This window comes from Sporothrix brasiliensis (assembly GCF_000820605.1).
Source record: "Sporothrix brasiliensis 5110 chromosome Unknown Cont17, whole genome shotgun sequence".
NCBI lineage: Eukaryota > Fungi > Ascomycota > Sordariomycetes > Ophiostomatales > Ophiostomataceae > Sporothrix > Sporothrix brasiliensis.
The window spans coordinates 1,428,582-1,454,528 of NW_024467136.1; the positions used below are offsets into that span (position 1 = coordinate 1,428,582).

General features: G+C 56.3%; 8 protein-coding genes across 8 annotated transcripts; 3 read left to right on the plus strand and 5 right to left on the minus strand.

Annotated features, from left to right (window-relative positions):
• SPBR_02562 (uncharacterized protein) lies at positions 1-1,890 on the minus strand (the record flags this gene model as incomplete). The annotated part of the gene is made up of 1 exon (XM_040760865.1): positions 1-1,890. One exon carries the CDS (start codon positions 1,888-1,890, stop codon positions 1-3), a length of 1,890 nt encoding a protein of 629 aa, XP_040620417.1.
• Positions 1,891-5,013: 3,123 nt separating this feature from the next.
• On the plus strand, positions 5,014-6,072 carry SPBR_03003 (uncharacterized protein; the record flags this gene model as incomplete). Its single annotated transcript, XM_040761306.1, has 1 exon — positions 5,014-6,072. The coding sequence occupies one exon, from the start codon at positions 5,014-5,016 to the stop codon at positions 6,070-6,072; it is 1,059 nt and encodes a 352-aa protein (XP_040620418.1).
• A 6,541-nt stretch (positions 6,073-12,613) lies between these two features.
• SPBR_02699 (uncharacterized protein) lies at positions 12,614-14,227 on the plus strand (the record flags this gene model as incomplete). Its single annotated transcript, XM_040761002.1, has 1 exon — positions 12,614-14,227. One exon carries the CDS (start codon positions 12,614-12,616, stop codon positions 14,225-14,227), a length of 1,614 nt encoding a protein of 537 aa, XP_040620419.1.
• A 1,758-nt stretch (positions 14,228-15,985) lies between these two features.
• SPBR_02817 (uncharacterized protein) lies at positions 15,986-17,356 on the minus strand (the record flags this gene model as incomplete). Its single annotated transcript, XM_040761120.1, has 1 exon — positions 15,986-17,356. One exon carries the CDS (start codon positions 17,354-17,356, stop codon positions 15,986-15,988), a length of 1,371 nt encoding a protein of 456 aa, XP_040620420.1.
• Positions 17,357-17,996: 640 nt separating this feature from the next.
• Positions 17,997-18,704, minus strand: SPBR_03223 (uncharacterized protein; the record flags this gene model as incomplete). Its single annotated transcript, XM_040761526.1, has 2 exons — positions 17,997-18,544; positions 18,608-18,704. The coding sequence occupies 2 exons, from the start codon at positions 18,702-18,704 to the stop codon at positions 17,997-17,999; spliced, it is 645 nt and encodes a 214-aa protein (XP_040620421.1).
• Positions 18,705-19,836: 1,132 nt separating this feature from the next.
• Positions 19,837-21,709, minus strand: SPBR_02571 (uncharacterized protein; the record flags this gene model as incomplete). The annotated part of the gene is made up of 2 exons (XM_040760874.1): positions 19,837-21,478; positions 21,540-21,709. 2 exons carry the CDS (start codon positions 21,707-21,709, stop codon positions 19,837-19,839), a joined length of 1,812 nt encoding a protein of 603 aa, XP_040620422.1.
• A 1,470-nt stretch (positions 21,710-23,179) lies between these two features.
• On the plus strand, positions 23,180-24,050 carry SPBR_03134 (uncharacterized protein; the record flags this gene model as incomplete). Its single annotated transcript, XM_040761437.1, has 3 exons — positions 23,180-23,283; positions 23,361-23,411; positions 23,534-24,050. The coding sequence occupies 3 exons, from the start codon at positions 23,180-23,182 to the stop codon at positions 24,048-24,050; spliced, it is 672 nt and encodes a 223-aa protein (XP_040620423.1).
• A 539-nt stretch (positions 24,051-24,589) lies between these two features.
• SPBR_09127 (uncharacterized protein) lies at positions 24,590-25,899 on the minus strand (the record flags this gene model as incomplete). Its single annotated transcript, XM_040767253.1, has 4 exons — positions 24,590-24,629; positions 24,872-25,280; positions 25,343-25,421; positions 25,486-25,899. 4 exons carry the CDS (start codon positions 25,897-25,899, stop codon positions 24,590-24,592), a joined length of 942 nt encoding a protein of 313 aa, XP_040620424.1.
• Between the last annotated feature and the right edge of the window lie 48 nt (positions 25,900-25,947).

The following is a 25,947-nucleotide window of genomic DNA, read 5'->3' on the forward strand; positions in this document are numbered from 1 at the left end:
CTACCACCACTTCCACCAGGATCGACTCGATTTTGTAGCCGCTGCTGCCGCGTCACGATCGTCCATCCACGCGGGCAGCTCCGACAGACTCGTTAGCCAGCCGACGTGCTCGACATGTCCATCCGGGCGCACCAGCGCGTAACCTGGCCGACGGCCAAACCCGTAGCGACCGTGCAGGTAGGCATCCTTGTCGATCAGCACATTCCGCTGCTCCTGCTCGACAAACGCCTGGGCCTGCGCGGACGAGCCGGCAACAATGTGTGCGACGGTAGCGTCGAGACCGGCCGGAACAAGGGTCCTGGCCGCGTTTTCTGCTGCGGTGACAAGAGCCTTGGTTGTGGCGGACGCTGCAGCGGCCCTGGACGCAGCCGAGGAAAACCACGACGACGACGACGGCGTGCCCGTAAACAGCAGCAAGTGGTACGACGTGATGCCCCGGCCGCCCTGCCAGAGGTGTTCGAGGAGATGTGACACGTCGTCCGTCGCAGCACCGGCCGCAACGACTTTACCGTCGGGCGCCCGGTCGCCGCCGCGGACCACACCCGTCCAGCCCGGCGACACGCCCACTACGGGACTCCGCCGGTAGCGCACGCGCAGCTGGTTCATAGAGCCAATGATGTGTTCACGGCGGCGACGGGCGCACAGGACGAGCGGCGCGATCCAGCGGACGACGTTGTTGCGCAGCCAGACGTAAAAGGGCGTGGCCGTGGTGGCGGCAACGAACATGGTGTCGGTTGTTTTGAGCAGCGTCACGCCGACGGGCCGCCGCTCGGCATTGTACGACGACAGGAGAGCGTCCGTCTGGCCCAGCGTGCCTGCCGTGGTGGCGCGACCGGAACGCGCAGCACGTACGGCGACCGCGAGCTTCCAGCCCAGGTTCGCGGCGTCGCCCAGCCCCGTGTTCATGCCCTGGCCGCCCGCCGGGCTGTGGATGTGCGCCGCATCACCGGCCAGCAGCAGCCGGCCCGAGCGATAGGCGGCGGCGACGCGGTGGTGCAGCCGGAACGCCGTGACCCAGATCGGGTCGCACAGCTGGGGCATGTCGTCCCCGTGGAAATGCGCCGTGTCGGCAAAGAACCGCTGGAACGTCTCGAGCGTCGGCTGCTCCTGCTGCGCGCGGGCCTCGGCCGAGGCATCGGCGGGCAGGGGGTGGCAGGCAATGAGGCGCACAATGCCCTTGGCCTCGGCGTACGGCAGCAGCGCCATGAAGCCCTTGTCCCAGAACATTTGTGCGCGGCCCGGCGTCCGGCCGGGCCAGTTGCGGATGTGGGCGTCGCAGAGCATAAAGGACTGTTCGTAGGCATCGCCTTCAAAGGCAATGTCGGCGGCGTGGCGCACGCTGCTGTGCGCGCCGTCGCAGCCGACGACGTACCGGCACCGCAGCTTTTCGGTGGTGCCCTGGGCGCCCTGGGCGCCACCCTCGTCATCCTCGGTGCCGTGCACGAGCTCGAAATTCACACCGTCCTCGTCAGCCACAATCGACCGGATCGTGGCCGGCCGTTCAATGCCACGGTGGCCGGGCCCCAGCTTGGCGAGGAGGTGCGTCTCCAGCAGGTCTTCTGTGTCGGTCTGCGACGCCAGCAGCGTATCCGAAAACGCCGTGTCCTTGAAGTCCAAGTCGCGCATGTTGAGCGACGCCGCGCGGCGGCCACGCACGTGGATGTCGATGCCCTCGCCAAGGGTGCCGCGCGCCACGAGAGCGCGGCCGAGGCCGTGGCGCTCCAGCAGTTCGAGGCCGCGGCTCTGCACGACAATGGCGCGGCTCTTGTCGGAGCGGACGGGGGCCTTGTCGACGATGCGCAGCGACACGCCGAACGCGGTGAGCTCGGTGGCGAGCATGAGGCCCGTGGGGCCGGCGCCGACGATGAGGACGTCGATATCGTACGACATGGTGTGGCGGTGAGGGAGAGCGAGAAGAAAGGGGGTGGATGCTGATGTGAAGTCGCATGAGGTAAAGTAAAGGACAGGAAAGGAAAGAACGCATTTAAGAGTTAAAAGTTGCGGAAAGAACGATGTACGGCGCGTCTGTCGACGGCCGGCAACTTGGACGGCGCGAGGGCCGGTCGCACCTGCCCTTTCGTGGTCGGCCTAGTGACCAACGTCATGTCTGCCTTGTTGTCCACTCTAAAGTGCACTTTGAGGAACGTGTTCTACGACATGGGAGAACCATTGTCCCGCCTCGTAATGAAGATTTTCTTATTGTGTTGAACGTAATAGGCCAACAAGATGGACGTAAAGTAATGTGTTTGTGTTGGGGGAGGGTAAGGGGGCGGGGTCGATGAAGTTCACGTGAAATTTAAATATTTCGCTTCATTTTTCTCTTTTCTCTTTTCCAAAAATTTTATTAAAAAAAAAAAAAAAAAAAAAAAAAAAAAAAAAAATACAACGCGAGGCCAAATGAATAACGAAAATCGAATGCTGTGATACAATGATTCACGGAGTTTGTTGGACATTCAACAACGTATTCAGCGTCCAGGTCGTACTCTGCAACTACGACAATCTGGACGTACAAAATCGGCAGTTGTTTCGCGCGAGCTCCGATCTTCATGGCTCCCAAGGCGCTTGAGCTCTGGTCGCAGCTTAGCCCTGATTTTTGCTTGTGTCAGTATTAGTCGTAAGGCGGGCGTTATTAGTCCGATCGCAACTCGAGAATCACAGACATTTTATTGTCTTTCTTGGCAACGTCCAGCAATGTGGTGATTCCCAGATCGAGAAAGAACACAACAACCAAGGCCGAGAAGTGTCCGTAATCTGAATATGTGAATAGTGAGTTGTATTTGCAGTTGTATTTACAGCTTGCTTAGATAGCTCCTGGATTAGTCTGTGAATTTACAGCCTGTAAGAATTGTTGCTACTTGGTGAACCAAAAGCCAAGACTAAGTGTGAAAGCTCTGCCCTACGAGGAGACGTGCACGGCATTCGAGTTTTAACGTACTGAAAAAGGTAACAAGGTGACTGGAGCCTCACTTGCTGTTTCGCCCCCAACACTTTTTCCTCTTCATTTAAGCTTAAAGCTGTATGGGACATGCGGATTATGGTCGACTTGGCGCCGTTATTTTATTTGGTATTATTGACAGGTATTTTCTGTGTCAATATTCTTCTCCTTCATCCTGTCATTACTTCATACATCTTGCTCGAAGAGAACTCATTGGTCCGTTTCATTGTCCAAGTCAGGTTCTTATGCCACATAAACAGCCATCGAGGTAAAATTGGAGGAGGATTGTTTGAGAGGTGCAGTCCGTGCTTCGTTGACAAATGCAACCAGAATTTGCAACATGGTGACGGAATCCTCTCTCTTGGGCATGTAAGTGAAAAAAAGAAAAAGAAAACGTCGCAATTCCTCATGTCGCAGTCTGGTAGTGGTCTGAAGGATTTATTGCCAAACGGGACGTTAACCCCTGAGTTGCAGGTTAGGTAAAATAATTGGCCCTCGAGACGGATCCAGGGATCATCGCAATCCTTCGTCGTTAAGTTGCCCCAACCCATTTGATTTTGATCCTCCACATCAAGTTGCGTCTTGAAAACCGCCAATTCTATGCAAACCAGACGCAATCCAAATGCGACAATATTTCTGGCGCAGTTTGCTTGCCCCTGAGCCCCTCTCCCCTTTCTCCAGGTCCTTACATCCTCCTCTCATCCAGGTGTTGCAGGTACATTGCAGCCATTGTCCTCAAGTCACGGTGGTGAATCCTTCTGCCCATCCCGGCCAATAACAGCCACTCGCGTCTGCTGGGGCGATCCTCCCGGTGCTGCAGGGGTTCCGCTTCAATCATGACTTCTCCGCTCCTGTCCACTCTTCTTCCAACTCTCTTTCCCGGTTGTGAATGAGAAAACTGTCGTGTTGGAGAAAGTGGATGAACAAACGAGGAATACGGAGTGCGTCTACGTTCGGCCAAGAAACAAGGGCGCAGAAGTGCAGGTCGAAGGTGATTATCGTTGGGAGTTATCTCTCCAGGAAGTACGTCATACGATGCACTCTCTATCTATTCAGTACGGCGTTTGTCATTTACAAGAGCTACTAAATTGGGTGCGAGTATCAGGAACCGCTTCATCTGTATGGCGTACGTCTCTGTTGGATTTCAAGAAAAGCCAATCTATCGAAGCAAGACTTTGTCCACTGCTCTGTACACTGCACAATCTGCGCCTCCTTCTGCATCTGATCTGTCTTTAGTCACTCTTTTCTGTTCTGTTCGTCTCCAGTCACCTCCACTTGATGTCGCAGGGCGCGTTGATCCTTGTTTCCCCTGCCCAATCTCAGTTTTGGCCCAGGTTTGGTTCCATTTCTTTCGTGTGGGACAAGCATCATGAACAAGCCGCGCGCGGCCAGCATGGCATGGCGGAGACTTAAAGTGGGGTGCCGAGGCGACGACGTGGATCTTGCAAACCTTCACCTCTACGATGTATGGATGCCAAGGCCAGAACGGCTCAACGGCTCTTGGATGCCAGGATGCGTAACCGCCGTATAGGCCTCTCTGCCATGCTTTGCCATGCTCTGTTCTCTGTCTGATTAAAGTTGGGCCTTATTCCCTGCCCTCAGTGTCAATCATTGACCGGACTCCATGTCCGTTTTGTCCGTTAACTCCCCCGTCTGTTCCCCATCTGTGTCTTGTGTGGTCGGTGTCCTGTTTCCTTCCCCCTTATACAGAATATCTGCTCCTTTATTTTTTTGAACTCTATCCCAGTGGTCTCTCTCTTTGTTCCTTCTATCTTCTCTGTTATTTTGTTGACATCGCGGATCGTCTACCAATACGCGGCGCATCGAATCGACAGTAGTAAAGTCGTATTTTTTCAGCCTCGCAATATCACCGGCCCGTCAACCGTTGTCTACACAATCAAATTCGGCTCTTGGCAATGTCCATCGCCCGCTAACCGTTTCTCGTGTGTCGTGTCACGCTCTTTTCGCCTTTCATCTAGCGTCTGTCGTCAACGGCATCGATTGGACCCTTTATTTGATTCCGCCCTTCCGTTTGTGTTGTTCGTCTCCGACTCTCTCTCTCCGACTCCTCTCACGCAATGGCTCGTCTTCGGATACCGTCAAGGCATGCGGCCATCGCTGCCACCGTCCTCGTATTCCTTCATCTCGCCTCGTCGGCTGCCGCTGCTGGTGCCGCCTCGAAGCGCACCTGCTACTTCCCCGACGGCTCCGTCTCGTCCGGCGACTTCCCCTGCGCCGACACCGGCACCACCCACTGCTGCAACGCCGGAAGCGCCTGCTTGTCCACGGGTTACTGCATGAGTGCCGAGAAGTCCCCGTACTTGATTTCGCGCGGCAGCTGCACCGACAACGCCTGGGGTCCGGGCTGCCCGGCCAAGTGTGCCGGCATCAACGACAATCCCAAGGGCGGACTGCCCATCAGCTGGACGGGCACGTCCAGCAATGCCGGGTCGCCGCTGTACTGCTGCGGACCACTGGCCGTCAAGAATGGCAACATTGCGTGTGCCAACAGCGAAGACATGTTTGTGCTGGGCGCGTCGGAGCTCATGTTTGGCGTCGCCATCCTGGCCAACACCACGCAGACCAATGGGGCGTCGGCATCGTCGAGCAGCAGCGTGCCGGCCGCCTCCGCCTCGGACGCGGCTTCTTGCTCGTCCGCTGCCTCGCCCGACAGCTCGGGCGGCTCCTCGTCGAATGCAAAGTCTTCCTCGCCCAGCGTTACAGCCGTCGGCGCCGGTGTGGGCGTCTCGCTGGGCGTCGTGGCCGCCACGTTTGCGACCTGGGCGCTGTACGAGCGCCGCAAGCGCCACCAGCAGCTGCAGGCGTTTATGAACGGCACCGCGCCGCCCGGCATGGCCATGGCACAACCTGTCCACAACGCTGGCGGTCCAGGCGGCGGCGCAGCGGGTGGCTACGGCGATGCGACGCACATGAACAACACGGGCACGCCCTTTTCTCCGCACAGCACGACGGGGGGCACGCCAATGTCCAACTCGCCTGGCAACGGCGGCCTTGCTGGTGTCTATGCCGCCAACAGCAGCGGCACCAAGTCGTACCCCGACGGGCAGCAGCCACTCGTTGAGCTGTCTGCATACCCGCGGCAGGTTGAGGAGCTGCCGGCCCACGATGAGCGTTAGAACGGACGTGGTTGTGTTCGTCTTGTCTCCTTTTCTTCTTTTCCTTTTTTTGTTCTGTTCTTCATACAATGTTGATTTCCTCAGCATAAAAGCGAGGAAACATTGCTGTTTTCTTCCCGTCTTGGAAGGTGTAACTCATATTCCTTTTTGTCGAATTGTGTATATATCACTCTGCCTACATGCTCTTGCTTTCACTTGCAGCTTACGCTGTCAACTGACTCGATATCCTTTGAATGTATCTTCTTCTAGCCGTTTGGTGGCATAGCAGCCGCCGTCTTTTCTCATGTCCCACTTCCACAGAGCGGTTCGTTTCGAAAATGACATTGTGATTCCATCAAAAGGACGCTGATGGTGTTGTCAAGTGGTGTTTCCGTCTCTCTGTCCGTTTTATCTCGGCGGCTATTGATCGTCGACCTTGGCCTACGGGTCCGGCCAGCGCACCCACGCCTTCTCGACGGACTTGAAAATTGCTTTGTTGCCAATCATCTACGGATTGGCCCTCACGGGAGACCCGTTGGGCTGCAGCGGCCGGGCCAGCTGGTTTTTGACGTCAACCCAGGGCCGTGCTGCTGGGTCGGCGGTTGTTGCGACAAATTTCGTCGGGTGGCCTGTGCTCTTTGCAATGCCCTCTGTCTGCATCTGCATTGATTCTCACACTGGCGGTCTTGTCGTATCCTTAGACGCGTTCAAACAGCCGCACAAGACATCACAGCCACAGCTAGCCCCCTGCATCGATGGTGAAACGTCGACCCAAGGCGAGGCAAGGCAAGCGTAAAGAACACGACACAAAGTCATTTTTCATAAAAAAAAAAAAAAGAACTTGAAGAAAAAGTGAACAGCAAGAACAACAAATTGTGTTGACAGGTGTACTTTTTTCGCGGTTTTGGACAGCAAGCCGGACAAACCGTAGTTTGTGGGCGAGGAAACGATCACGATCCAGTGGCGCGCGTTCACAATGAAAGCCACACTTCTTCGCGGCGCATGATCGAAGGATCACCTCCCTGTCCCCAAGCACCTTTTCACCTTGACACAGCCACAGTGCGTGCGACTGTTTTCTTCTTTTGGAATGCCCACGAAACAGAACGGAGGACGACGTTCTAAGGCACAAGTTTGTGACCTGAGCCACAAACCGTGAGGCCAACCACGCAACACGACAGAAGAAGGGGGGGGCGGCTCGGGAGACTAGGTTGCTTTGGGAGAGGTAGGAGGCTGAAGATGGAGTTGTGCTGCCCTTCTCCCCACAGGGCAATGCGACGCTGTGCTCACTTCGCCTTGAAAGCCAGGCGCAAAGGAGGTGGATCGATTTTCTTGGACACTGGACTTTCCTGAGGCAGCCCTGCATGTAATTATGTCAGCGGACTGATGTTAGTAACTTTTTTTTTTTTTTTTTTTTTTTTTTTTTTTTTTTTTTCTTTCCCATGTCTCACGGAGCACTAAACGTCCCCACCAATTCTGAAAATCTGCCTCGCAGGGCTGGCCCGCCCCTGTCGCTTGTTTGCATCTGGACATCGCCGACGGCGGGGCTCAACTTCAACCTGACGAAACTCTTTGCGTTTCTTTCTCTTTCTGTTCCCAACCGTCGACACTCATTTGTTTCTAAGACTGTCTCTTGTCTCTTGGCATCGGTCGCCTGTCGGCTGTCGTCCGTCTTCCGTCCTGTTCTTTACACGTTTCTTGATTTGAGCCACTGTCGTATTGTTACGCCCTTTGACAAGGCACGACGTCCTGTCCGATGTGCACATCCATGTGCGACGCAGACCAATGGCTTCCGTGTTGTACCTGCGCCTGCATCTCTGCACCTGTGGACCATGCAAGCCGTCGTCATTGTCTGTGCATCCTGTCTTGTCATTTGTTTGGCAGCACCCTTGATGACGACGCCTCGCCGTGTTGCATGGAAAGCTGTACTTGGCGAACTGGACGCTGTCGTGTTTGCGATTCAGGATCCTACTTTTTTTCGCCTCCCATGGGCAGCCTTACAGATGCTCCCCCGTCCCACATCTTGCCAACATCACATGTCTTTGATGTGTCTCTGGGCTGGGGGTAGCGTTTCATTTCTGGCTTTTGTGCGTGAGATTTGTTGGGGATGCTCCCTCTCAGAGTACCCTCCAAGAACAGTTGCATCATGACACCGACGATCGCAAGGTGAAGCATCGTTGCCCGTTCATTGGACAGTATCTGGTTGCCTCGATGTTTGAAGGGTATTTATTTCGTTGCCTAAGTCAGCAAGGGCCCCCGGTAAAGAGGACAACATGCACGGTTTGGGAACACAGACGACAGGGGAGGATGCAGACGCCATTGAGCTAGGTCTGGACCGAAGGCCTTCCCGGCGAGCGAGGTAAACATTGACGAGGGAGGGTGGGAGGGTATGTGTGCATTGTGGAGTACGATAGACAAGACTGACAGACAGAAAACATCTGCAGGCTCACAGGCTTACACCGGAGCCTCGTTGGGTCAATGCGCCAGCCTGCAGGGGCAGGATCAAAAGAGGGAGATGCTGTAGAGCGGGGGGTTCAAGGACAGGGAGGATCTTCTTCGTTGCCTCGTCCGACTCGACCCCTAGCCTTGGTGGCCAAAATGCAAGAGACAGAGCAGAGACAAAGAGACGAATTTGCAGCATGCAGGTGCAGACAGCTCCTCACCCTACAGGACAGAATGGACAGAGTACAGAGTGGTTGACGGGGTGTGTGGTAGGATTATGACGTCTTCTGGCGACGAGGCCAACTCCGGGGTTGTTTTTATTTTCCATTGTCCGTTTGTCTCTATCGAACACTAAAGTCATGCGGGACCGAATGGCGGCCTCTTCTTCAACTCAAAGGGCGTCAGGCTGTCTAAACAGATCGTTTCGGTGGAGGAACTTGGAGAAAAATAAAATCAATTAATAGACTAAAAGCAAAGACGAGCAAACCGAAGATAAAACACGAGGTGACGATGGAGTGTAACGAGGAATACGAAGGACTGGGTGCGCTCGTTTTGTTGACAAGTCAATAGGCAACGTCAAAATCAGGGTCTTAGACCCAAAACCAGCCAAGTCGAAAGCTCCAATCGCAATTCAAGGTCAGGTGTAATCACACGATTCTCAAGTCCTCCGCCTCCCTGTCTCGACGTGTTGCACCCTGGTTCTTAGATCCGCCGATTTGTCGTCACAACTGCAGTTGTTGCTGCAGATGCATCTCTGATCGGAAATCATGCTGTGGAAGAAACGGATTGTGCGCAGGTTGGTTGTGCAGTGTACAATACCCTCACCTTACAGCTCCCCCACCTTTCTTTACCCTTTTGTCTTTTTTCGCCCCCATTCGACTTACACGCCTTTGCCGCGCCGCACTACCAAGAAGAGCTGCCTTGGCTTTGGACAACACCCCTTCTGCTTACATGCATGGCACAGCACGGCAACGGAAAGAAGCCAGTGGCAAAAATCGTCAGACGTCAAGCCAGTGTCCATATCTGAGAAAAAGGCGACACAATTTGGAGTTGTCGACTCGGCAGCTGCGCAGCCAATGTGAGGTGTCGTGTCTTGAATTGGAAACCATTGTTGGTTGTTTGTAACATTCCCCATGTACGAATTACTATCGGACACGAAGATGAGCGCAAGGTTTTCATCCGTTGGAAACCCAATGCACCTCGCAGTAACCGCTCTCGTGTCTGTCAACTGTTGTCCAAGACGAGACATATCCGCTCTCTCTCTCTCGCCTCGCTCTTGTGTCATTGTCGTCCCTCTCGTATGTGCTCACCTTTGCATCAGGCACTGGCACATCTCCCGTTCGACTCATGGGCACTGTCCAGTGAAATACAACATGCTCGGCGACGTGCAGTAGCGTGGGAGCCGTGACAGAGGGTGGTGGTCCGCAAACGGGACAGGCCACATCAAAATGTGAACGGCACTTTGTGCGTGCTGCTGCAGCCACTCAAAAGCACTTCTAGCGCGCATGCCTGCCTGGAGAGGCACTCTCTCCGTGCAACACGCTACTGCAGGTCGGACAGTCCAAAGACGGCTGTGACTGTCAAAAAGCGTCTGCCTGTGAGTCAGTCATGCAGTGTTCAGCAAGGGCGGACACCCTTTGTTGTGAATTCTCGACGCTGGTTCGTGGGCGGGCAAACAGTCATGGAATGACTTGCATTAATGTGCGAAGACGACGCAGCAGATGTGGACAGACTTGCAGCAGAGACGACCACTCGAACGTTCTCCCATTCGGTCGATCTGCCACGTCGATTGAAAAGATGCAGGTGAAGATCGTGTTTGTTTGCGTGAGTCTCGATTTCAGCATATTGTACAATTCTCGATCAAACTGCAGGTTTTCATTGTGTTTTTTTCTTTCCTTTCTATTTTTAAGAAAAAAAAAAAACGAACCAACACCAGTCTTGCAGACGATTTATTTACAAAAGGCTATCCCCTACGGCTGTTTCTCTTTATTTTCCCGTTAAGCCCCGCTAAAGCACCTGCAGATGGTGAGCACACGTCTCTTGATTTTTGCCCAAGCCGTTCGTGTCTGTCTCATCAAATTTGCGGCTCTGTGTGGGTTTGTGGCTCGTGCAGGCCGCTTTACAGGCCTGCCAGCTTTCTCCCGTATGTTGTACGAAGTACTTCATACGTCTTTCACATCCGTTTCTTTTGCATGCTCTCTCTTTCATCGTCTCCGTGTTTTGTCTCGCGCCTTTGGCCGCGACCCGCCCCTGCAGCAGCAGGTCGGCACCGGACGACGAACCGTAGCCAGTCCATTTTGTTTCGAGATGCTGTGCTCCGTTTTCTTTTTCTTGGTCATTTCTTTTCTTTCTTCTGCTGTTCCACTCCGTCGCTTGTTTCGCTCTTTGTCTTTGGTCATGGTGTTCTATTTTTATTTCGAGTTGCGCGGTTGTCAAAAAGTCGAGTCAAGGTGGTTCGTTGTTTGCGTTCAATGTTTGCGTTCAAGCGTGCCATCCTTGCAGCTCTCCTGTGTCCTCTGTCTTCCGTTCCACCCTACTCCCGACAACGGCTTGGACGTCCACAGTACGATCGCCAGTCGCCTGGCCTCTGCCTCACCCTCTCTCCCTCTTCCTTCCGATTTGGACGCCTACGACACCCGTAGAGTCGCTCTTTCCTCTGCGCAGGGGGTCACAGCCCGTTTCCGGCTGCCTCTTGCCACCCCTGTCCCGTCAACGCCCTCTGTATCTGCCAAAGTGGACCAAAAATACGGCGGCCTTGTCCTATTTTTCCTCTTTCCAGTGGTCACCAGGCACCTCGAGGCACACACTTTTCAGTGGTCTTCCCCTGGCTCGGACTAGCCCGGACGGGACCCCTGTTCACAGCCTTCCTGCTAGCAAGGGACTTGCTTGAGTAGTGGCCCCTCGCGCCTTCCAAACGTACCCAACTACCCCTTTTGTCTCTTTCTTCTTTGCTTTGTCTCGTAACGGATTAGCCTCAGGCGCACCCTCAACCCTCCTCCTCTGTCAACAATCAACCCCTGTCGCCTTTCCAACGCTCCACGATGCAGGCCGAAATGACCACACCACAGCCAGCAGGCCGTTCCGCGTCCACACCACTGAGCCACTGTCCTGACGGTCCTAGCAACCACGCTGGACTGGACGCAGGCACCCCAACCGCGAGCCTGTCGAGGTGTCGCATAGCAGCACCTGGAGCACCACCTCGAGCACCACCTCGAGCACCACGACCGACAGTCTGCTACCAACAGCTCCCGTGTCTGCCTACAGCATCCACTTGCCCACTCACGCCGCCTCCCTCTCCCTCCTGCAGTCCTACGAGAATGGCCCGTCCCTTTGTCGGGGGAGGTCGCCAAACAGTCCTGTCCGTCCCGCATGCCCTGTACTCTGTCCGTCTTGATTCGTCCGTCTCTGTTCATCTCTATTCGTCCGTCCGTCAGTCTGTCTGTCCGCTGCCTGTGCGTCCCACTGGACAGTGGCTGACCCCTCCTCACCTTGGCTGGCCTCTTTTCTCTCCTTCTGCCTCCTCCAGTGTGGCTGCAGCTCCCTCCAAGTCTGGGTGGTCTGGCCTTGTCGAAGGTCCCACCCACACAAATGTTTAAACACACACGCTCTTCCTCGCCTTTTTTTCTGCAGCCAACCAAAACTGACGAACGCATCGCCTTTTGTATAAAGCAAGCCTCGTCCGCAACCTTATTTATTTTCTCCTTTCCTCTGCCCACTCACCCCTCTTGTCCACCCTTTTGCTTCACCTACGATAGTACTTTCTTGACAGCCCAACTTCCACTCTCCCTCTCCTCTTCTCCTCTTCTTTGTATTCTCTCTTGACTCATTCGTCAGGCTACTCGCTCCCCTTGCATCACACATCTGCTTCCCGCTTTCCGCACCTCTTCGTCGCCTGGATTCTCCCACACTCTTGTGGTCCCCCATATGCCCCCATGTCGCCGAGAACTTCTTCAATAGATCCTCTCATTACTGACGCGGCCGGCTGACAACTCACCACACCTCTACGAGTACTACGGTGAACCAACCTGCCTACTCCCATTGACTCTGCATTCTATATAAGACGACACATCCCCGCGGCCTGAACAAGCAACTCTTCCCAGAACATATTACTCCAAGACATACCATGTGCATCAAGTACGTCTACTACAATACGTACTCTGATGACCAGTTCGACATCACCGAGCGCGTCGAATCTTGCACACCCGGCTACATCTGCCCCAACCCGCGCACCCTGCAGTTCGACCGCGAGTACGCCTGCCCCCGTGACCAGGCCAAGGCCTCGCAAGCCCGTGGTGACCGCCTGCCCGGTAGTGCTGCCGGCGCCTCGACTCCGTCGCCCCGTTCTCTGTCTCCGACCTCTGCCAGCCCGGACTCTCGTGCCGGCTCGAGCGACGCCACATCTGGTGCTGACCACCCGCCTCGCCGTCGCCGACGCCGCACGTCCGACGTCTACGTCAACGGCACCAAGGTCTCGTCGACCTCCACCACTACTGCCTCCTCGAAACCCCCCTCCTCGCCGCGCACCATGCCGATCCCCATCCAGCGCGCCGCCACCATGACCTACGGCGGCATGGAGCCCCCGCCGGAGCGTGGCCGCCGGCCCATCATTGTCGAGGAGCGCGTGCCCTCCCTCTACCAGAGCACGCCCCGCATGATGCCCATCCCACTGCCCACTCATGCCGACATTTACAACCACACCACCACCACCATATCGGGGCGACCCCGCCCGTCGTCCGGATTTCGTGACTTTCGTGACTTTCGCGAGTTCCGCGACCTGCGCGACACTCGCCCCGAGTTTCGCCCCGAGTTTCGCCCCGAGTTTCGTCCAGAGCTGCGCAACGACCTGCGCGAGTTCCGCCCCGTCGGCCTGGAGCGCACCTCGTCGCTGCGCCGCCGGGAGCCTGCGACGCCGCCCCTGGACAATACCTTTTTGAGCCCCAACCGCGCTCGCTTCGATCGCTCCCCGCAAGGCTACGGTAGTGCTGAAGACGAGCAGGAGCGGGCTGAGCGCCGCCGCCGCCGCCGAGCTGCTCGCGAGCGCGCTTCGGTGATGCCCTCGTCGCTGCCGGCCATGGGCGCCACCGACGTTTTTGGCTCGTCCCCGTCGTCGACGTCGGGTGTCGGTTCCGGTGTCGGCTCTGGAATGGGATCGTCGGCGGCCACCTCGGCGTCGACCTCCCCCGCCGTCTCGGCCGTCAAGAAGGAGCTGCGCTGGGAGGATGAGCAGCGCCGATTGCACAACGAGCGCATCTCGCGCCGGCCCAAGATGCCGCGCGTCCAACCCGTGCCCACCAGCACCACCACCAACACCAACCCCAAGCTGCAGGGCGAGGTCAAGTCCATCCTCAAGAACACGTCCACGTCGGCCGGCACATCACCGGCCCCGCCCGCCGAGGGCCGCTCGCGCGCTTCATCGCGTGCGTCGTCGACCCGTCCGCCTTCTGCCTCGCGCCCCTCATCACGCCCGCCCTCGTCGTCCCGCCGCGCGTCTTTTGTAGGGCCCGTTGGCGACCTGGACGACCTTTTCACCACGGGCGTGTCGGGCCTCAACATTTCGACGCCGCCGCCACCGCCGCCCGGCCCGGGACCAATGGACGAGCTCGTCGTGGACGACGTCGAGCGCAACCGTCTCCGCAACCGCTTCAGCATGCCGCCGCGCCGGTACACCGCCGGCGGGGCCTTTAAGCGGCGCACGGAGATCTGGTACCCCGAGGAAGGGCGATACCGCTTCATGTGAGATGGTACAAGGTTTACGTTGTGAGCTGGTCTGTAACAGGCAAGCATAAAATCACACTCTTACAGAAAACGAAAGACACAAAAAAAAAAAAATTAAAAATTATGGCGAATTGGGTTTACGATAGGATATGGGTCGCGGGATTTACGGAACAACTTGCATGGCATTGGCGTTTGCTCTTTAGAGTGTTTACTTTTGAATACCACCAGTATATCTTTTTCGTTACTCGACTTTGAATGTCAAATGCATCCTTTGCGTGACGCGCGAGTAGATAGCACCCCCTCAAAATCAACATAATTTGTAGCGGGACACCTTGTTAGACCCCTTAATGGTGACTCTGTGACTCTTTTTTTTGCTTCTCACCCGAACGACACCCACCGCGATCCTCGATCGTATCGACAACTACGTCTCGTCATTACCGAGTCAACTGATCGGACAAAGTCCTGCCCTCAGATGCCCTCTCTTTGCCCTCTCTTTGTCCCGCATAGCTGCCTATGACTCGACTCGCCGGTGCCGGTGGTGGTGATTTGGGGGGATGAGTTCGGTGGAAGAGTTCGGCAGTCTCATGCAGGAGTGCTGTCGATAGAGGGGAGAGGACCAGACCCCCCCACCTCTGACCGCCCTCCTCATGCAAGGCTCAAGCCGAAGAACGGCTGCTGCTGCTGCTGCCTGCTGCCTGGAACCTGGAGCCTTGAGCGTTGAGCCTTGAGTGAGACCGGCCTGGGGTGAGTGGAGCGACGGCAAAAAAACTGGGCGGAGGAGTGGATTTGTTGACGTTTTCCCCAACGGGCCAGGCCACTCACTCACTCGACAGTTGCCCCTGCGCAGCTGACAGCGTCGCACCTCAGTGCAGTTGACGGCATCCGAACACACAATGCGATGCGGGACACGCCTTTGCGCAGCAAACTTGTCAAAAATTGTGTCGTGATGCAAAATAAATCGAAGCACCTTTGACATTACTTTTACGTGTCGTTTGCGGGAGAGGGTAGAAAAGACACGGCACACTCAAAATCAAAATCTCGTGTTGACAGTGTGGCCTTGTTGAAGAGGTTGTCTCGATGTCTCAGACGACGTCCACCCTTTTTGGCAACTCTTTGTTGACGCACCCACTGACACACCTACGGAGTACTATCGCAGCATTCACACCATTCGCCTTCTTGCGCCCAACTCGTCCCTCCTGTCCACTGCGAGGCGGAGCCACACCACCTTCTCAAGGCCACGAACTTATTCTGCGCAGGCACGAGTCGTCAGTTTGTCAACGGCGTATGCCACCTTGGCTGTTACAATGACGCTGACCAAACATTTGACAATCGTTTTTTTTTTTAACAAAACAAAAAAAAAAAATAAGAGCTCCGCTGCAAAGACCAAAGGCTTGACTCAGCTGGCTTGTCCCACCACACTTGTCTATCGCCTTTTTCTTCTTCTTAGTTTCTTATTACTGGTCGTCCTCATGACACACCGGGACGGCACACGGCACGCGTGCTGCAAAAAGGTCAAGGATGAGACGTTCGGAGCGTTACGGAAAATAAATGGGCATCACGAAACAGAAACCGCCACGCGTGATACGACTCTTAAAATAACTTGCTCTTTGACAATCTACGAATCCTCGGGGGCGGACAACAATCTAGTGTGGCTGATTATGTACCCAGCGACGACGATTAAAAATAGTAGGTGTCAAGACACTGTGAGACGGCGCAGAAATAAAGAGACAAAAATAGTTGACTTTAAAAAACGTCTGGGAGCACCCTCCACTCCATCTACTCAAATGTGCTTCAACAAGTAGACCACGCCCGCGAATGCTTCTTCACAGCTTGGCTGGATCTGGGCGGGCGGCAGCACAAACCCCGTCTGGCCCATGTCCCGCAGCTCCGACGTGAAGCTGTACGGCACGCCCACCACGTCGTGCACGTAGTCGACGCTGTTGCCCGTCGACTTGTACAGCATCGAGCAGATGCCGCCCGTCTGGAAGTAGACGCCGTGCACGCCGTAGATGGCGTCGGAGGCGCCCGCGGCCAGGTCGGCGAGCACGGACGCGTTGGCCGGCTGGCGCTCGCACGAGTAGCCGTACGGCGTCATGAGCAGCTGGCCGTACGCGTGGTAGTCCATGTAGAGGCGGATGGACTGCGCGGCGTGCGTGGCGCGCAGCCACGACGAGAGGGCCGCCGTCTCGGGCGCATCGGCCTGCGCTCCGCCCCGGTAGTCTTGGGCGCAGGGGTCGGCGGACGCGCCGCCGTCGACGGACCACGCCATGGGCCAGTTGCGGTTGATGTCGCGGCCGATGCAGGGCGCCGTGGACCGGGCCGCGTCGTTTGACGACGGCGACAACGACGCGTGCGTCGAATTCGCATTGTCTTGCCGGTTCTTGCGCCACAGCCGGTCCGTCGTCTGCGTGTAGACAAACCCGTCGGGGTTGACAATCGGAAAGGCGTAGACATCGTACGTCTCGAGCAGCGCCGCAAGGTCCTGCGCCGTCTCTGCCTCGCTCCGCGCGTTTGCGCCCGCGCCCACGCCCGCGCCCGCGCCCGCCGCCTCCGCAAACGTAAACGCAATGTACTCCACCACCATGGTCGCGATCCACTCGCGCGCGTGCACCGTGCCGTGGAAGACGACCGCCGGCCGTTGGGCCCGGCCGTCGCCGCTGCCAAAGACGCGCAGACCGGTCAGGTTGCGTCCGTCGAGCGACCGTCCCGACGACACCAGCTGGGTGTGGTCCGGGTGCCGCGCCTGCACGTCTTCCAGAAATTGCATGTGGTCCGCGTACGGATGGAACGACTGGAACCACGTCGCATTGGGCGCGCCGGCCGCGTAGGCGTCATAGCGCGTCTCTTGGGCGATGGCCGCTTCGAGGTCGGCGTGCATCACAACCGCATTGTCTGCCGCGTCGGGCCCCAGCCGCGCGACCAACTCCTGCTGCGCTTCGGGCGGCACGACAAGGTCGGCAAACCGGCCCACAGTGCGCGCATCTTGCCATGTGCCCAGGCCAAGGTCGGCAATGGCGCGGCTCAGTGTGTCGACGTTGTCGGGGCGCACCGGCACGCGGAGGACCTGTGTTCCTCGGTAGGAGACCCGGGCTGTTGCGGATGCCGCGTGGACGGTGGCCACCAAGAACGCTTTCACGACGGAGGGTTTCATCGTGACCTGTCGACGGACGTTGCAACTTGGCAAACGCAGCGCCGTGTGGCAATCTGGACGCTGCCCAGGTATATCAGAATCCGCACATTGCGTCCATCACGAAAGAGCGCATCTCATGACGGGACGACTAATGGACGCTGTGTTGCCGCGTCCCTCTGATGGTCAAACAACATGCATGCACTTTACTTATTTCCCCGCGAACCCGGGGTTGATCTGCATCGGCAGTCGAAAAAGCGCCGACGACTGCCCTTTTTGAGCTGTGTTTGCCTGTTTGTCCGCTGCTGTTGTCCGTCTCACTATGCACTATTAGCCGGACAACACACCTTACCCAAGAAGAGTGCTGCCTCCCCTTTTGCCGGCTGCTCTGGCACTCTATTCTGCCTTTCCGTACACAGCCTTGATTGGACAGTCGAGCAGCAAGCTTGTTTGCGGCATGGCTGTCACTTATGTGTTGGATCCCTTCCCCTCTCGTTTGTGGCCGCCGTCGTTTCGGCTGTTGAGCGTGGTGATGTTGTCTTGACGTTCAATGTAGGTTATGAGTACGAATGTATTGAAATTAAAGGAGAACTAGTACGTAATACAAGGCATTGTGCCCGTCCGGCCGTCCACCCAACTGGAAACCGCCCGAACGCTGTTTCTCCTAATGGTTTGGCGCCGTCGTGAGGTATGGGATGTTGGTCGATATTGTTGCAGAGCCCACGTTGTAGATGGTCGTGATTGTCCGAGTGATGACTGTGTTGCCGTTTCCATCAACATCACCGCCGTTGTTCCCATTGTTGCCACCGTTGTTGCCGCCATTGTTGCCGCCATTGTTGCCACCATTGTTACCGCCGTTGTTACCCCCGTTGTTGTTGCTTGGCGGCTGCGTGTTGGCCGGCGGCGGCTGTGTAAATGTTGGCCGCCCGCCGGGTCGGCCACCACCCCAGCCCGGTCGTCCGGTTGGACGGCCCCGGCCAGGACCGCCGCCACGGAACCCGCCGGGCGGACCTGCTTGAGAGCTCGCCGGCGATGGATTGTTGTTGTTGTTGTTGTTGTCGTCGTTGTCGTCATTGTCGTTGTCATCATCGTTCGAATTTTGCACCGACTGAATGCCCGCCGGATCCAGGCACTGGTAGAACCATTCGCTGTTGGGGTTGCATGTGGTGCCCGTCTGGCACGCCGTCGGGCCATTCCAGGTCCTGCCGCCGCCTGCTCTGTTAGTACCCGTACGCTTCATCTCGTTCCTTTGTGCAGTGGCTCGTGATCACCTACATTGTCCGTAAATCGTCTGGGTCGGCGTGGCGTCCTGTGCAGCAAGGCCTGTGGCCACAAAGAGTGCCGCGACGAGCGTGGTCGAGAGGGTCTTCATTTTGATGCGACGAGACTGTTGTACTTGAGATGGGGGTTGATGAAAGGACGAGAACGATAAAAAAAGAGGGAGAGAGAAAAGGAGGGAAGGCGAGAGAGGAAACAACGGAAGACACAGTCGAGAGCGAGCCAAAACTATTGAAGCCGATGGACAAGGAGACTGTGGAGGATACGTATATATTTATGAGACCAGGCAACGGCACTTCCTTTCACCCACCCAATTGTAGTCTCGACGTGCCAACGATTCAAGAGTCAATCGGAGATGCAAGGATGCGGAATAGAGGGCGGTGACAGAAGCCAAGACGGAAAAGATGGCACAGATGGCATTTTCTTATTGTCCTGCCTTTGCCCCTGCTGCCTTGTTCCTGTATGCACACAAAGGATGAAAAGTGTGTGCCCTCGCTTCGTCCCGTCTCCGATTGTTGATTGTTTGAGCAGACGAGCAAACAAGTAAAGCAGCAGATTGACTGGGAGTAAAATGCAAAACGTATTTTCTAGTTGCTCTCGTCATTGCGTTTATAAAAAAAATCAATTTCTCGTCTTCTTTCTTTTCAGGGTTGCCTTCCTGAGTCGACCCCAGATTGTCTTTTATCCCATGGTCAAGGATGAGACGGCATGATCCATCATACGAGGCGCCAGAATCCGGGTTGCCATGCCGAGCAGACGCTGCCGTCGTGTTTTATCCATGGCACGCCAGAGCTGGTAAAGAGTCGCGTTGAATGGTTCGTCGTAGTCGATTATCCGTTATTGTTTCGGTGATCGTATTGTCTCATATTTCGTTCACAGTCATATCATATCATGCCCTCGGCCGTCCCGTCTTTTGTCTTCCCAAGCTTGTTGCTGGCACGTCAATCTGGATAATTCTGCCACCACCCGTCATACGAGGACTTGTTCTTGGCAGCACAATAAGAGGGCGGATGTTTCTTACTCTCTTGGCAGCCCAAACAAAAGCCGAAAGGCTAAATTGTACGCGGCCGGGCGGGTCGGACATATGTAGGTGCGTACGTACCAATGTTTCGTCGCGCAATCTGTTGAATCTGCTGAATCTGTTGAACTCTTGATCTGTCGATCCGATGGCGCGGGCTTTCGGACGTGCGTGGGGATGCTCCCATTCAACGAGTCGTTACGGTATATTACGCCCACCGTGCAATAATCCTGTCCCTCTTGGCACTGCCATTGCGCTGCACCTTGGCCAGGTCGGCTTCGACGGCCGCGCGCCGTTCGGCCAACCGTCGCACCTCGTCGGCCATGACTGCAATGGAGCCGTCAATCTCCGGGTCCGCAAGCTGCACGGCGCCAAAGGGGCTCTCGGCCAGCACCGACGAGCGCACCAGCCACTCGGCCCGTCGGGCATCGGCGAGATGTGTAAATGTGGCCGTCTCAAAGGCCTCATGGGCGTTGGCCACCACATCGTGGGCTTTGGTGGTGCGGTCGGCCAGAGTCGCCGCCAAGAAGCGGGCATTGATGCGGGTGGCCGTGTCGACCGACGACGCAGAGACCTCGCCCTCGCCGGCGAGGCCAGCATCGAGAGGGTCCTCGATCGGCAGCACGAGGGACAGGTTCTCGAGCAGCTGGTCCATGGCCGCCTGTGGGCTGCCAGAGTGGCTGCCGCCCAGCCCAGAACTGCCCGCACCGTACCCCGATGAGCGGCGCCGCTGGGCCTTGAGGTCAACGCTCGTCATGCTGCTCGTGCCACTGACCGTGCCGGAGCGTGTGCGCATGTGAGACGCACCCGTGGATGGCCGCCGGCGCACGGGCGAACCGTAGTTGCTGAGGCGGCGGCGCTGGTCGTGGGCCGCCTTGGCGCGAGCTGACGCCGTTGGGATTTGAACCGCCAGTTCGGCCCGCGCGGCGGCCACGAGCGCGTCAGCCGTGGCGTAGTGAGCGGCAGCCGTGTCGATGCGTGTCGTCAAGAGAGACAGGTGCTCGAGCAAGAACACCAGACACTCGTCCACGTAGTCGAGGGCCAGCAGCGACCGCGTCAAGTTCTTGGCGTTCTTGCCCGACAGCGCCTTGAGTGCCGGTGCGAGATGCTGCTGCTCCACGGACATTTGCGCCACAGGCAGGATCTCGGCGTACAGCGACTCCAGCTCTTGTTGCAAGGCGGCGACGTCGTCGTCGGGTGTGGACGATCCCGATGCAGTCGCCGCCGATGCGGTGCCGGCCTCCAACGCCTCCAGGTACAGCCGGTCCAGTTTCGTGCGGATTGTTTCGACGGCATACTTGATCAGGTGCAGGCAAATGTCCCGCAGCCGCGCGATGCTCGCCTGCTGCTGCTGCGTCGCCGCGTCCTGCGCCGCGTCGCGAGACGCAACAGCCGGCAGCGCCCACCCCAGCTTCTGCAGACTCGCCAGTAGAGTGTCGTCGGACCGGCACAGACCGTCCACCGTCTGCTGCACACGCTGCGCAAGCGCACGATTTTGCTGACTCAAGTCCGCCACGCGGTCGTCCAGCGCGCGGCTCAGCCGCTCTACATCGGCGGCGAGGTCGGTGCGGGCGGCGTCCCATCGCTGCTGGTGGCGGGCTGCAAATGCAGCGCGGGAGGCGGTGCCAGTGGTGCTCGAGAGCGCCTCCAGCTTGGCCACGGCATCCTGCTGCTGCCGCACCCTGTCCGTCTGCTTGCGGATCGTCTCGGTCGAGCGCTCGAGCGCGGCAGTGGCAGCGCGCAGGTCGTCGTCCGACAGGGGGAGAGACACCTGAACACCGTCGCCCTGGGCATCGTCCAGGCAGACGGCCAGCTGTTCGTCCCGACCGCTCCGCTGCAGGGCATCGTATCTATCCAGGGTTAGAGGGCGGTGGCGCGGAACGGAACGTCCATGGAAAGACTGCTACCCACAATTCCAGCTCGTCCAAGGTCAGCAATGTGTCGTCGACCAGGTGTGTTGCCGCCCATTCGACCAGCTCGGGACCACTTGCGCCATCTTTCAGGGCGCCATCGAGTTGGGCGTCATCCACCGCGATAGCGCGTGCCCGCAGGATGCCTGCTAGCTGCTCTGTCTGTGCCATTGTCCTTCCAAACTCGACAGGACGCGTCGGAATTCGAGATTCAGGGGCAGAGGCTCTTGTTGCCGGTTCTTCAATCTGGGCAGGCCGCCCCGATGGAGATTGCGAAAAATTCAATACCAAGGCCAATTGAGCTCCGGGCCTGCTTGTTTGACTGGCGAACGTACGTCCGGTACAATGCTGTCGGTATGATGCTGTGACGTCGTTCACCGTTTGTTGTGGTGGGCGTTTCAGTCGTCCAGGTCACTAGTCCCGAATAGGAAGCACAGTAACACCTGGCACGTCACGTGTTTGGATCACCAACTTCATCGCGACGGCACGCCATGATCCATGATGCCGGCAGTGTATCTTGTGAATTTTGTTTCAAACAATTTTTGCTTACCAGATCGAGAGAATGACGTATGATCTGAACGCCTTGGAAAATCTGCCCGCGCTAAATATGGAGATGGTATCGGAGAGCCGATGGATGAATGGCGACAAACGGCAACGCGAGAACGTGGCTAAATTACGATGCAGAATCCCTGAAATGTGCTAAATAAAGACTGATAGCAGAATAGAAGAGGATATTCCGAGACAATGGCAAAACACGCGGCCCTCGGACAAACCGGTAGGAACAAACCGGTATGATCATGATCACCCTGGCTGCTATACCCGAGAAACCATTGCGTGGATCAGATCATCACGGCCAAACCAGGAACAAATGTCTCAAGTCCAAAGTACAGGAGTCACCGATACGGCAACGACAAAAAAAGACGCAGATATAGATTGACATAGCCAACCAACGGCCAAGATTGTTTCCGTGTTTTCGCTTCCGCCGCGGTGAGCGTGCGTGGCAACCGTCGACGTTCGCTTGTAACGATGGGCTCTGCGGCATGGTTTCTTGATTTCGTACCGCTTTGCGACGGACATTTTCGAATTGACCCCTGCTTGGCAGCTGCGAAGCGAGCCCGATCTACATTTCTTCCTAATCTACGGATAGGCGATGGGGACCAGCAAATTCCGGGTAAACGGGGCTGCTGTGTCGCGACAATGCAAGAATGCCAATGTGCCTTTGGGCGTTATCTGTGACTGTACAGCGACGCGATGGCCATTCCTCGGTGTGCCAAGATTCCGAGGTCGACACGTTATGATATCTTGACGGTATGGCCAGCTGAGACAGGTTATAAAAGGAGTCCGGAATTGATGAGGCGTGCGGACAGACGGGATCGCGATAGGGACAGTACAAGACACTGAACCAAGGATGGCTATACTGGACAACATATAGACATCTCGGGCGGGACGATGTGCGCAACCCAGGCACAGGGTTCTTGGTCCTTGCGAGGGTGTATTCCTTGCTATGCGTATAAATGCCGCCGCAGATTCCCTCTCTCTTTTGAAAGCTCAAGCTTTGTGTAGTGCAGTGTCGTGTTATCCACGTGCCGTTTGACTGCAACAGCAACCCTACATCCCACTCGCCTACCTAGCTACAACATCATGCGCTCCATACGCCTATTGCTGGCACTCCCGTGCCTGATGTCGCCAGTGATGGCGAGAGTCGACCCCCTCAATTCCGGGCGTACACTGACCGGCTGGGACTGGTAAGTTGGATTGGGGATCTGTGGGCGCAACGGGGATGAGTGTTGCCCTCACACAGCGCGTACCACTAACATTGCAGCTGCAAACCGGCGTGTGCTTGGTCCAATCTGGCCTCTCAGGGCGGTGCATCGTACGTTCTTCCCATTTTTTTTTTTTTTTTTTTTTTTTTTTTTTTTTTTTTTGTGATCTTATGCCCCTTCTTCTCCCTAACACAACCAGAGGCAGCGTCCGTGTTTGTGACAAGTCCGACAGACCCATGTCGCTCGCCAACGGCCAACGCGAGGACAGCGGCTGCAGCAGGACCCCGGGCAACGCCTACCTCTGCTCCGACTACAGCCCCCACATTGTCGACGAGCAGCTGTCCTATGCCTTCGCCGTGACCAATGGCACGGCGGACTGCTGCAAGTGCTTCGAGCTCACCTGGAAGGACGGCCCCGTCGCCGGCAAGCGCGTCCAAGTGCAGGTCATCAACGCGGGCGGCGACGTCAACACCGAGACGGGCCGCGACTTTGTGATTGTCACGCCCGGCGGCGGCGTGGGTCCCAATGGGGGCGGCTGCAATGCGCAGTACGGTGCCAACTGGGGCCGGCCGTACGGCGGCGTGACGAGCCGCGAAGACTGCGCGTCGTTGCCGAGCTCGCTGGAGAGCGGATGCTACTGGCGGTGGAACTGGGCGCGGGGCGACGTCAACAACTGGAACGTGTCGTATGTACCGATTACGTGCCCAGACTACCATACACAGATCTCGGGGTGTTCGGCAGGGCGGTAAAGTGGTCCGTGCGGAGAGGACGTGTCGTCTTTTGACGTTTACCGTTTGTCGTTGTTACCTTTTCTTCTTGGATTGTGGCGGTAATTGGGTGACGAACTTAATGGTATGGTATTTTGGTATCTTGACAAAATAGGTTAATAGACGTAAAGAATCGATTTTCTTGTATAAGAGTACCTTTTCGTTTTCAATCATGTATTTTTCATTCCAAGCAGCAGCCCTAATAAGCGCAAACCAAAGCGAGTCTTCCACGTACGACCATAGACACAAGACAATACGGGATCCTTACAAATCAGCCCTTGAGGGCTGCAGTAGAAATTGTCCAACAGCATCCATTGAGATTAAACAACCAGTCCGATTTGAGTTCATTGTCTCTCTTCATGTCGGCTTTATTTATTATTTTTCTGGTCTATTGGCCGGCCTTCGCAAGCTCATGCTTGACCCATCCTACCAAGCCCCCGTTTGCTATAATCTCCTGTAGATTCTCAGGAAACTCTCCAACCTTCTCCTGCCAGCGTTCCCCATTCTCCCCCTCCTGTACCTCAATAAGGCTCCTGGTAATATCCCATGTCAGGGTCCAGCCTGTACGCCGGGTAGGTACCTTGTTTTCTGAGAAGACGGTACGAAGACGCTCCACTAAACGTGGCAGTTCTAGACAAGGCAGTGCATTGTTAATGCCGTTCCGGACAAAAATGTTAGAGAAGCTGGCCGCCACAACAAGTGGGATTTTCCTAGCCAGAAGAGCTGTTGCGGCTTGCTCTCTTGATGAGCCACAACCAAAATTTAACCCTGAGACGAGGATATCGTTGGGCTTTGTGATTGACCTGAACTCCGGGTCATAATTCTCCATGCAAACTTTTGCCATATCTGCCGTCGTCATATCGTCTTGATAGGTGAATTTGCCAGCATATATATTGTCGGTGTCCAGATTGTCAGCATCAGCGAAGACGATTTCACCGCTTATCTTGGTTGGGAAGCCTGGGAGGATCTTCGTGACTGCTTGGGCAGCATCATCGCCGATAGAAGCACTCGTCTCAACCCTGTCGATGAGAGACTCGAGCTGTTCAAGAGTATTGCCGAGCTCGTTTTCGATAGTTGCAGGTTGTCCGGTGCCGTAACCGTACTGTACGCCAGTATAATTCTCTGGCACCTCGTAAACGCCGGGACCTGAAAGAACGCCGTTCAGGGCGCTCGCAGCCACGACCTCGGGGCTACTAAGGTATGCATGAGCAACTTCTGCTGTTAGTCCTCTGAAATGCTACAAACACAATTGAAATAGGAAGAGGAGAACACACGTCTTGATCCGAGTCGGCCCTTGAAGTTGCGATTTGATGCAGAGACTCCCGTCTCGCCATCCTCGAGCAGACCCGTGCCCTGCGTATTAATACTTAGCATAAATTCCACACGAAATTCCACACGGGGAGCAGTGGCTACTTACCAGTCCGATACATGGGCCACATGAAGGCGGGAGAACGGTGGCTCCAGCCTCGACCAAGGTCTGCCAGCTACCTTCATCCTCAGCAATAGCCTGCTCTCTGGCCGACGCTGCTGCAATGTATAGCTTGACACCATCTGCAATCTTGGGGATCCTGCCACCATTTGACTCGGCGGCAGCTTGAAATACCTCGGCTGCAGCCTTCAGATCTGAGCTTCGCGAGTTGGTGCAGCTTACAATGTATCCCTTGTCTACCTTGATATTTTTTGTAGCGAGGTCATGCAGCGGTGTTGAGATTTTGACGGAGTTGGGTCCAGAGATATAAGGCGACAGAGTAGAGAGGTCAAGGTAGAGTTTCTTTGCGTAGTGCGCTCCGGGATCAGCTCGGAGAGGGTTGGCAAAGAGTTCGTCCACCATTTCGTGCGTAATTCGTTGTCGAGTGGTTCGATCCTCTAGCATTGCTGC